This window comes from Oncorhynchus masou, chromosome 7 (genome assembly GCF_036934945.1).
Source record: "Oncorhynchus masou masou isolate Uvic2021 chromosome 7, UVic_Omas_1.1, whole genome shotgun sequence".
Classification (NCBI taxonomy): Eukaryota; Metazoa; Chordata; class Actinopteri; order Salmoniformes; family Salmonidae; genus Oncorhynchus; species Oncorhynchus masou.
The window spans coordinates 19,740,802-19,753,116 of NC_088218.1; the positions used below are offsets into that span (position 1 = coordinate 19,740,802).

General features: G+C 44.8%; 1 protein-coding gene across 1 annotated transcript in view; it reads left to right on the top strand.

Moving 5' to 3' along the window:
* LOC135543472 (potassium voltage-gated channel subfamily H member 7-like) overlaps nucleotides 1-12,315 on the top strand; it is a 78,396-nt gene that overhangs the window by 18,557 nt on the left and 47,524 nt on the right. The window contains exon 3 of the mRNA XM_064970754.1: nucleotides 6,340-6,495. Within this exon, the coding sequence (XP_064826826.1) occupies nucleotides 6,340-6,495 (156 nt within the window). The remainder of the gene's footprint in view (nucleotides 1-6,339; nucleotides 6,496-12,315) is intronic.

The following is a 12,315-nucleotide window of genomic DNA, read 5'->3' on the forward strand; positions in this document are numbered from 1 at the left end:
ATAATGCAGTAGTAATTCGAGATGGTACTCTACATTTGATTAGATCAGTTATGCTCATTTGTTAGTATGCCAGAGTGCTATGCTTTTATCACCAGTATCAGGTAGCCAATGTGGGTCTCGAATGTGCATCACTACCTGTAAGTCAGTGTGTTCCGGTGCGTTTGGCCATCACTAACTGTAAGTCAGCATTCTCCGGTGCGTTTGGTCATCACTAACTGTAAGTCAGCGTGTTCCGTCATCACTAACTGTAAGTCAGCGTGTTCCGGTGCGTTTGGCCATCACTAACTGTAAGTCAGTGTGTTCCGGTGCGTTTGGCCATCACTAACTGTAAGTCAGCATTCTCCGGTGCGTTTGGTCATCACTAACTGTAAGTCAGCGTGTTCCGGTGCGTTTGGCCATCACTAACTGTAAGTCAGCGTGTTCCGGTGCGTTTGGCCATCACTAACTGTAAGTCAGCATTCTCCGGTGCGTTTGGTCATCACTAACTGTAAGTCAGCGTGTTCCGGTGCATTTGCCCATCACTAACTGTAAGTCAGCGTTCTCACTAACTGTAAGTCAGCGCGGTTTTGGCCATCACTAACTGTAAGTCAGCGTTCTCCGGTGCGTTTGGTCATCACTAACTGTAAGTCAGCGTGTTCCGTTGGTCATCACTAACTGTAAGTCAGCGTGTTCCGGTGCCCATCACTAACTGTAAGTCAGCGTGTTCCGGTGCGTTTGGCCATCACTAACTGTAAGTCAGCATTCTCCGGTGCGTTTGTTCATCACTAACTGTAAGTCAGCGTGTTCCGGTGCGTTTGGTCATCACTAACTGTAAGTCAGCGTTCTCCGGTGCGTTTGGTCATCACTAACTGTAAGTCAGCGTGTTCCGGTGCGTTTGGTCATCACTAACTGTAAGTCAGCGTGTTCCGGTGCGTTTGGTCATCACTAACTGTAAGTCAGCGTGTTCCGGTGCGTTTGGTCATCACTAACTGTAAGTCAGCGTGTTCCGGTGCGTTTGGTCATCACTAACTGTAAGTCAGCGTGTTCCGGTGCGTTTGGCCATCACTAACTGTAAGTCAGCGTGTTCCGGTGCGTTTGGTCATCACTAACTGTAAGTCAGCGTGTTCCGGTGCGTTTGGTCATCACTAACTGTAAGTCAGCGTGTTCCGGTGCGTTTGGTCATCACTAACCTTGGAGAGGAAATAACAAAGGACATCTATTAGGCTTTAAGCCCCCTTCTCTGACTCAGTAGAGGAGAGAGGTTGTAGGGGGAGGAAGAACGTGAAGTCTTTCAAATGCTAAATCATTACTTGATCCCCAAAAATATGCTGATGTTCTTTTTTAAGTAAACAAGATCGATTGAATTCTACTATAGTAAGTTTCCAATACTGCGGTTGTATGTTGCTGTATAGAGAAATACCCACTAGGTACAACACTGTAAAGACCAGCGCCCATTTTCACAACAAGATTGGACAGACAGAGAGGACCTGATCGTAGATCAGCGCTCCTACTCTGAGACGCTTCATGAATACAGGCCCATGTCTTCCTCAGTGATGTATTGTATTTACAGGTGTGTTCTCCCATTACATAGCACCATGTAAATCAGCTTCATCATGGCCAATTACATTTAGCTGGACAGGGAACATCTGCCTAATTAATGCCACTGGTAGGCTGTGTGTGCGTGTGTGTGTGTGTGTGTGTGTGTGTGTGTGTGTGTGTGTGTGTGTGTGTGTGTGTGTGTGTGTGTGTGTGTGTGTGTGTGTGTGTGTGTGTGTGTGCGTGTGTGTGTGTGTGTGTGTGTGTGTGTGGGTGTGTGTGTGTGTGTGTGTGTGTCAGATCTGCTGTTGAGACTGAATATGCAGGCGGACAGGCAGAAATTAGCATCAGCACCTGCAGGGATCTTTTGATCAGTCTGTTTATAATACATCAGGTGTCCTGCTGAAGAGAGGCTGGGTAGGTAGTCAACTCATTTCTCACATCACAGAGAGGGAGGTAGATAGGGCTGGGAAAGGAAGAGGGACAAAGCGAGACAGACAGACAGACAGACAGACAGACAGACAGACAGACAGACAGACAGACAGACAGACAGACAGACGGACGGACGGAAAGACAGACGGACAGACGGACAGACGGACAGACGGACAGACGGACAGATAGATAGATTTGTACCCCGTGATTGATATGGGATTTCTGCAGTGCTACATATGGGATTGCTCCATTCATGACTCCTTCGTGATAATAACTCTCATTTGAATAATTTGAATTTGAGAGAGATTGATTCAACCCACACACGCCGCAACACAGAATCACACTCAGACACACACAGAAGCACTCCCACATGCAAAGGCAGACATGCAAATCTAGTGTCACCAAGGTCAGTCCAGATTACACGATGTAATGTTTATAAAGCACCATCATTATCATCACACACCATCCCTCCACCTTCATAACACACACACCCCAGTCTCCATAACATCCCAGCCTCCACATACACCCCAGTCTCCATAACATCCCAGCCTCCACATACACCCCAGCCTCCATAACATCCCAGTCTCCACATACACCCCAGCCTCCATAACATCCCAGCCTCCACATACACCCCAGTCTCCATAACATCCCAGCCTCCACATACACCCCAGCCTCCACCCCAGACTCCACATACACCCCAGCCTCCACATACACCCCAGCCTCCATAACATCCCAGCCTCCACATACACCCCAGCCTCCATAACATCCCAGCCTCCACATACACCCCAGCCTCCATAACATCCCAGCCTCCACATACACCCCAGCCTCCACATACACCCCAGCCTCCACATACACCCCAGCCTCCACATACACCCCAGCCTCCACATACACCCCAGCCTCCATAACATCCCAGCCTCCACATACACCCCAGTCTCCATAACATCCCAGCCTCCACATACACCCCAGCCTCCACATACACCCCAGCCTCCACATACACCCCAGCTCCACATACACCCCAGCCTCCACATACACCCCAGCCTCCACATACACCCCAGCCTCCACATACACCCCAGCCTCCACATACACCCCAGACTCCATAACACCCCAGCCTCCACATACACCCCAGCCTCCACATACACCCCAGCCTCCACATACACCCCAGCCTCCATATACATCCCAGCCTCCACATACACCCCAGCCTCCACATACACCCCAGCCTCCACATACACCCCAGCCTCCATATACATCCCAGCCTCCACATACACCGCAGCCTCCACATACACCCCAGCCTCCACATGCACCCCATCCTCCACATACACCCCAGCCTCTACATACACCCCAGCCTTCACATACACCCCAGCCTCCACATACACCCCAGACTCCACATACACCCCATCCTCCACATACACCCCAGCCTCCACATACATCCCAGCCTCCACATACACCCCAATCTCCATAACATCCCAGCCTCCACATACACCCCAGCCTCCACATACACCCCAGACTCCACATACACCCCAGACTCCACATACACCCCAGCCTCCATAACACCCCAGCCTCCACCTAAATCCCAGCCTCCACATACACCACAGCCTCCATAACACCCCAGCCTCCACATACATCCCAGCCTCCATATACATCCCAGCCTCCACATACATCCCAGCCTCCATATACATCCCAGCCTCCACATACACCGCAGCCTCCACATACACCCCAGCCTCCACATACACCCCAGCCTCTACATACACCCCAGCCTTCACATACACCCCAGCCTCCACATACACCCCAGACTCCACATACACCCCAGCCTCCACATACACCCCAGTCTCCATAACATCCCAGCCTCCACATACACCCCAGCCTCCACATACACCCCAGACTCCACATACACCCCAGCCTCCACATACACCCCAGTCTCCATAACATCCCAGCCTCCACATACACCCCAGCCTCCACATACATCCCAGCCTCCATATACACCCCAGCCTCCACATAAATCCCAGCCTCCACATACATCCCAGCCTCCATAACATCCCAGCCTCCATAACACCCCAGCCTCCACATACATCCCAGCCTCCACATACATCCCAGCCTCCACATACACCCCAGCCTCCATAACATCCCAGCCTCCACACACACCCATGACTCTACACACACCCCAGCTCTACACACACCCCAGCCTCTATACACACCCCATCCTCCATACACACCACAGCCTCTATTCACACCCCATCCTCCATACACACCACAGCCTCCATACACACCACAGCCTCCATACACACCACAGCCTCCATACACATCACAGCCTCCATATACAGCCCTGCACACCCATAACAAGTCATTCTACTTCCTACAACATAGTAATTGCTGAATAATTGATGTTGATAGATTCAGACAGATACATTTTGTCATGTGCACACACACACACACACACACACACACACACACACACACACACACACACACACACACACACACACACACACACACACACACACACATAGGTATACACACAGGTTTACATTGACAGAGCTGAAGAGTACTGTGGAGGTGTAGGGGGTAGCTAGAAGGATAGGGTAAAGGGTTGTAGGGTATAGTAGTAGTAGGGGGGTTGCTGTTGTGGTGGTGGATTAGCAATTTATTTAACTGGTTTGTGGCAGAGCGTCAGAGCACTGTGAAATTCAACTGTTTGGCGAAGAATTCAGTCGCAAAGAACCCAACTCTTAAGTCTTGGATTTTGCTCTGTATATTTCTAATATTGTACTGGACTGGACTGGTTTTGGCCCTCTGGATTCATTTATACTGTACAAACGCTACCCGCCGATATAACACAAAGGTTGTGTAGTAAATCCTTCCCTTAAGCTTAGATTGCAAAATGCTTCTCTTGCTCTCTGTCCCCCTGCTCCAGTGGGTTATTCTAATGTGGATATAGTGCAGCCCTGCATGTGTTTCCCCTTTAATTTATGGCTCTGTCCAATATTGCTGGCACTGATATAGTATTAGGGCCTAGAGAATTCTGGGGCCCCAAATAGAATCATGAAGCCCCAGTGAGGGGAGAACAATTGGATGGTTGATTGGTCGCTGGTGTTGTTGTTTGGTGATACAGACAGGAGAGCACAGGGACTGGTGGCGATGTGTGTGTGTGTGTGTGTGTGTGTGTGTGTGTGTGTGTGTGTGTGTGTGTGTGTGTGTGTGTGTGTGTGTGTGTGTGTGTGTGTGTGTGTGTGTGTGCGTGCGTGCGTGCGTGCGTGCGTGCGTGCGTGCGTGCGTGCGTTTTGTAGCTCAGTTGGTAGAGCATGGCAAATGCAGCACCAGGGTTGTTGGTTCGATTCCCATGAGGGACCAGTACGTAAAAAGTATGAAAACGTATGCACTCACTACTGTAAGTCGAGTGTCTGCTGCAATGTAAATGTGTGTGTTTCCTGGTGGTAATGTGTGTTTTTCATGGTGTAAAACTGGCAGGGCTGGTTGTCCCGTGGGACCATGCCGAGCTATTAATAGGCTGGCGGTGACAGCAGGACTTTGATCTGCTTGAGAGAGAAGCACTTTAAGAGAAGAGATGCCATATGATCTATATATAAAACATATGCCTGTGACAGAGGCCATCACAGTAATGACAGAGATTCCATTGTAGGCAGAGGATACGTTAAACATAATCTATTTGTCTTCACTCTCATCTCGCAGTGTCCCTCATTAATTTTGACACAGTGACCAATGCAAGCGTACAAGTCCTGCATGGCTTATCATTTGCAATGCACATTCAGGGTTTTCAGTGTGCTTGAAATACACCTGTGGGACTATTTTAGTGTTGTTGTCTGCTATTTCAATCTCAATATAACCCAGAGTGTTTGAAGTGCATCGTTTTCCTTTTTCATACGGGATGCGCCGGCCATATCCTGCCCACTGGGCTTCGATCACAAACCACCGCTAACTCTGGGGGCGATGCTGCCTTGTGATGAATGTGGAACATTAACACATGTTAATTACACTTTAAAGGGTGACGTGGTCTCATTTATTTGAGTCCCGTCGATGACTTGAATGTCATTAATGAGACAGGGATTAGGCTGATTGCAATGAACCATAATTGGTATTAACACAATCCATTTTGGGGATTTTAGTTATCGCTTATCCACAGAAAGGGACTAAGAATTAGGGCGGAAGACTGAATGCATTTGACAATGAGAATCTCTTAGGATAGTACAATGTTAACAGTAAGAATGTTTTGTTCAGCACACAGCTGATAATAAAGGATTGAATTCATATAGGGCTTCTTACTAAATACCTTTAGGTTGGAAAAACACAATGTTTCCCAAATGAGGACATTTTTATAAAGATGTATAGAAATATTGACCTTTCCCTTCTGTCCTATTTTTCCTGTTTCCTGTCCCGTAGGCTCTGACTTCCTATGTAACACCCACATCATCCCAGTGAAGAACGAGGAGGGCATGGTCATGATGTTCATCCTCAACTTTGACTACATCCTAGAGGAGGACAGCAGTGACTCTCTGGAGGGACTGAACCACATGTCTCCTGCCAAAGCTGAGCCAAGTGAGTAACCCATCAACGCCTGGGCTTCAGCTCAGTTGGCCAAAACCCTACATTCAAATGAAACCTTACCAGAGAAGGGACTGAATGTCTCTGTTTTCTACACAGAGTGTAGTGGCTGTATAGTAGTAACACAATATTATATCCTGAGGAAAACTGAACAATGGAATGGAACTTTACTCTTTCAAGTTCCAAGTTCCCTTAATGAGTACAGTTTCATACCTTTTCCCCTTGGCCATTTTAAAGCCAGGTGCTGAAGCCGGTATGCGAGTATGCAAAAAGACCTTACGAAAACTAACCCTGATTCCGATGACCACCCTACCCATGCTAGATCACGGAGACGTAAGGGTGCTCTCGAGCGGCTAGATGTTCTTTACCATTCGTCCATCAGATTTGCCTACCAATGCTCCTTATAGGACACATCACTGCACTCTATATTCTTCTGTTGAGACATTTTCATTGGCTAAATTAAGTTTGATCTGTCTTATTAAATGTGTGCTTCCTTTTTAGTTTATGATAGGTTTGGAAGAATATTTTAGGCCTACAAAAATGACTCTTATAACCAAAAAATATAATGCTTATCTTTATAATAAAACAGAACAAATTAGCCTTCTTCTGTATGCCTATATCTGTATAGCAGATGCAGTAGCCTATCTGACAAGTATAAAGAATTGCATCTCTCTCGCTCTCACTCTTATATTTATTTGTGTAATATTAATATCAAACAGTGGACACCTATGCCAATAGGCCTATGCATTCAATCCCCTGATGCATTAGTGCTCAAATCTCTGACAGCTGAACCGTGAGGTGGACAATTGTTGTATTTAGGAAAGTAAAAACCAATAAAACAATAGGCTATAATGTTTTTCATTATACACATCGAAACATAAGGAATAGTGTTTTTGTAATATGTTATAGGCTGTTTTTAGGGACATGTAAATGTAGCTCATTTGATCAATATCCTTTGTTTATTGATGGTGCTGGCTGAGTGGGTGGATGCCCTAATCGGTCACGCACCCAATGCAAATGATTGACCAGTGACTATATCAAACGTCCAATAAGTAAAATATTTCACAGTCACTTCTCCGGTGCCAGATTTTCCTAACGGAAACCCTGATATACAGGGCCTTCGGAAAGTATTCAGACTTTTTCCACATTTTGTTAGGTTACAGCCTTATTCTAAAAACAAATGAATGCTAATTTATTCAAAATAAAAAACAGAAATATCACATTTACATAAGTATTCAGACCCTTTACTGAGTACTTTGTTGAAGCACCTTTGGCAGTGATAACAGCCTCAAGTCTTCTTAAGTATGATGCTTCAAGCTTGGCACACCAGTATTTGGGGAGTTTCTCACATTCTTCTCTGCAGATCCTCTCAAGCTCTGTCAGGTTGGATGGGGAGCTTTGCTGCCCAGCTATTTCCAGGTCTCTCCAGAGATGTTAGATTGAGTTCAATTCCGGGCTCTGGCTGGGCCACTCAAGGAGACTTGTCCCGAAGCCCCTCCTGTATTGTCTTGGTTGTGTGCTTAGGGTCATTGTCCTGTTGGAAGGTGAAACTTCGTCCCAGTCTGAGGTCCTGAGCACTCTGGAGCATTAAGGCTCTATCTGTACTTTGTTCTGTTCATCTTTGCCTCGATCCTGACTAGTCTCCCAGTCCCTGCTGCTGAAAAACATCAACCCAGAATGATGCTGCCATCACCACCATGCTTCACCATAGGGATGGTGACAGGTTTCCTCCATGTGTGAAGCTTGTCATTCAGGCCAAAGAGTTCAATCTTGGTTTCATCAGACCAGAGAATCGTGTTCCTCATGGTATGAGAGTCTTTAGGTGCCTTTTGGCAAACTCCAAGTGGGCTGTCATGAGCCTTTTACTGAGGAGTGGCTTCCATCTGGCCACTCTACCATGAAGGCCTAATTAGTGGAGTGCTGCAGAGATGGTTGTCCTTCTGGAAGGTTATATTATCTCCACAGAGGAATTCTAAAGCTCTGTCAGAGTGACCATCGCGTTCTTGGTCACTACCCTGACCAAGAACCTTCTCCCCCGAGATTGCTCAGTTTGGCGGCCAGCTCTAGGAAGAGTCTTGGTGGTTCCTAACCTCTTCCACTTATGAATGATGGAGGCCACTGTGTTATTGGGGACCTTCAATGCTGCAGAAATGTTTTGGTACCCTTCCTCCGATCTTTGCCTAGACAAAATTCTGTCTTAGAGCTCTACGGGCAATTCCTTCAACCTCATGGCTTGGTTTTTGCTCTGACATGCACTGTCAACTGAGGGACCTTATATAGACAGGTGTGTGCCTTTTCAAATAATGTCCAATCCATTGAATTTACCACAGGTGCACTCTAATCAAGTTGTAGCAACATCTCAAGGAGAATCATTGGAAAGAGGATTCACCTGAGCTCAATTTCGAGTTTCATAGAAAAGGGTTTGAATACTTATGTAAAGGTATCTGTTATTTATTTTTAATACATTTGCTAAAATTTCTAAAAACCTGCTTTTGCTTTGTCATTATGGGGTATTGTGTGTAGATTTTGTTTAATCCATTTTAGAAAAAGGCTGTAATGTAACATTTGGAAAAAGTCAAGCGGTCTGAATACTTTCCAAAGGTACTGTATAGTGTATATATATAGTATAGGCTACAATAGAATGCTACATAAACTTTCCAGTGACACTGACTCATCCAATTATGAAGATTAAGCATTGGCTACTCATCTGTGATGGCCCATGTGCTCTTACCAATATCTCAGTTAAGCTAGTTACAGGGCTGTTTGCTCAGAATTGCTTAAAAGCTGTTGAAAATGTTTTTTTGTTAGCTTCTGATTAGTCTTCTCTTTTCAGCAGTAGGCATTTGATTTGGAAATGGTTGGCTTGCGTTTTTCTCGTGTTTGTATTTTGAAGTTTGCAAAAGGCAAACTGACAGCTGCAACCAATCATAAAAATATCATCCATAGATAGCAGTTCCCATTCAAGTCAGGTATGGCAGCCATTGCTTGTGTACTCATGAGTTTAACAGTCAAGTGCCAGGATTAGAGGTTCCAAAATCCTTCAAAGGACTATATCTATGGCCACAACGCAACAAGCTGTTCTTTATTTGGTGTGCGTGCAGCCCAAATATCAGCCTTCCCAGCTGTAAGAGCTTGTGATAAAATGTAAATTCCCAGCTATTTTTTAGATGCTATTGATCCTCTGTAGCTATGTTATGCTCTCTAGTATTTTGATTTATTTTATGTACAGTTGAAGTTGGATGTTAACATAAACTTAGGTTGCAGTCATTAAAAACTTGTTTTTCAACCACTCCACAAATGTCTTGTTAACAATCTGTAGTTTTGGCAAGTCGGTTAGGACATCTTCTTTGTGCATGACAGAAGTAAATATTCCAACCAATTGTTTACAGACAGATTATTTCACTTATAATTCACTGTATCATAATTCCAGTGGGTCGGAAGTTTACATACACTAAATTGACTGTGCCTTTAAACAGCTTTGACTGATAGGCTAATTGACATCATTTGAGTCAATTGGAGGTGTACCTGTGGATATATTTCAAGGCCTACCTTCAAACTCAGTGCCTCTTTGCTTGACATCATGCGAAAATCAAAATAAATCAGCCAAGACCTCAGAAAAATACATGTTGACCTCCACAAGTCTCATTCATCCTTGTGAGCAATTTCCAAATGCCTGAAGGTACCACATTCATCTGTACCAACAATAGTACGCAAGTACAAACACCATGGGACCACGCAGCCGTCATACTGCTCAGGAAGGAGACACGTTCTGTCTCCTAGAGATGAACGTACTTTGGTGCGAAATGTGCAAATCAGTTCCAGAACAACAGCAAAGGGCCTTGTGAAGATGCTGGAGGAAACAGGTACAAAAGTCCTATATTGACGTAACCTGAAAGGCTGCTCAGCAAGGAAGAAGCCACTGCTCCAAAACCACCATAAAAACGCAAGACTACAGTTTGCAACTGCACATGGGGACAAAGATCATACTTTTTGGAGAAATGTCCTCTTGTCTGATGAAACAAAAATTGAACTGTTTGGCCATAATGACCATCGTTATGTTTGGAGGAAACAGGGGATGCTTACAAGCCGAAGAACACTATCCCGACCGTGAAGCGTGGGGGTGGCAGCATCATGTTGTGTGGGTGCATGGCTGCAGGAGGGACTGGTGCACATCACAAAATAGATGGCATCATGAGGCAAGAAATGATGTGGATATATTGAAGCAACATCTCAAGACATCAGTCAGGAAGTTAAAGCTTGGTCACAAATGGGTTTCTAAATAGACAATGACCCCAAACATACTTCCAAAGTTGTGGCAAAATGGCTTAAGGACAACAAAGTCAAGGTATTGGAGTGGCCATCACAAAGCCCTGACCTCAATCCTATAGATAATTTGTGGGCAGAACTGAAAAAGTGTATGCGAGCAAGGAGGCCTACAAACCTGACTCAGTTACACCAGCTCTGTCAGGAGGAATGGGCCAAAATTCACCCAACTTATTGTGGGAAGCTTGTGGAAGGCTACTCGAAACGTTTGACCCAAGTTAAACAATTTAAAGGCAATTCTACCGAATACTAATTGAGTGTATGTAAACTTCTGACCCACTGAGAATGTGATGAAAGAAATAACAGCTGAAATAAATAATTCTCTCTTCTATTATTCTGACTTATTTCACATTCTAAAATAAAGTGGTGATCCTATCTGACCTAAGACAGGGAAGTTTTACTTGGATTAAATGTCAGGAATTGTGACAAAACTGAGTTTAAATATATTTTGCTAAGGTGTATGTAAACTTCCGGCTTCAACTGTATGTCAGTTCAGACAGGATAAATATAATTTTGTCTAAAAAGTATTTTTTATAGCGGCTTATAAGGCTCAGACTCCCAGTTCCTCAAAAGCACCTCTGCCGAAAGTGCGGAGTGGGCAATCCCATGATTGAATGGGGTATGAATAAAATACAATTCAGGCCTATCTGAATTTCTAAACAGCCTGGCAGTGTGAATTCGGCTGTCAGACTGATTAATTTACAAGGTGAATCTTGCTCTGCTCACCTACCTTGGCTCTCTCCTTCTCTCAAAGCCTCTTTTAAACTGGTACAGGGAAAGGATCGTTTCGCATTTTGGCGATTTTAGGTTGGAACTTTTAGCCCTTGTACATTTCAGGACATCATTTTTACCTCATTCTTTCAGAGGAATTGTTCCTGTTCCTCTGTTAGCAGATAGAGGATGGTCATCTATGACTCATAGCAGTCCTTGCATAATTAAAGACCACAATTAGACCTGGTCCAATACAGAACTCTGCATTGCATCAGAGAACATTCGGATGATGAAAGTGTTCTTGGTAGAGCAATTCATTGAGGGTTCTAGGTAGAACCATATACAGAGGGTTCTATGAAGACACCACACCAAAAGGGGTTCCCCAGTGGAAGCAAGCTGAAAAACCCTATATGGTTCTACGTACAACCTTTTTTCTAGGAGTGTACCAGCCGTAATTGATTAATAACAGTAGACTTGTGTCGATAGTAACAAGGTTATCATCGCACTGTGAACCTGCTGAACAGGTGTGATTGGTGATTAGTGGGAGAAAGGGACCTGGTTATTGGCAAATGTATTCAGACACCTTGGATTTCTTCAAATTGTATTGTGTTACAAAGTGGGATTAAAATTGATTTCATTTTTCTTCAACAATACACACAAAATACTCTGTAATGTCAAAGTGGAAAAAAACAAAAAAATCAAATAAAACGTTTACAGTGAAATTCTTACTTACAAGCCCTTAACCAACAATGCAGTTTGAAGAAAAATAAGTGTTAAGAA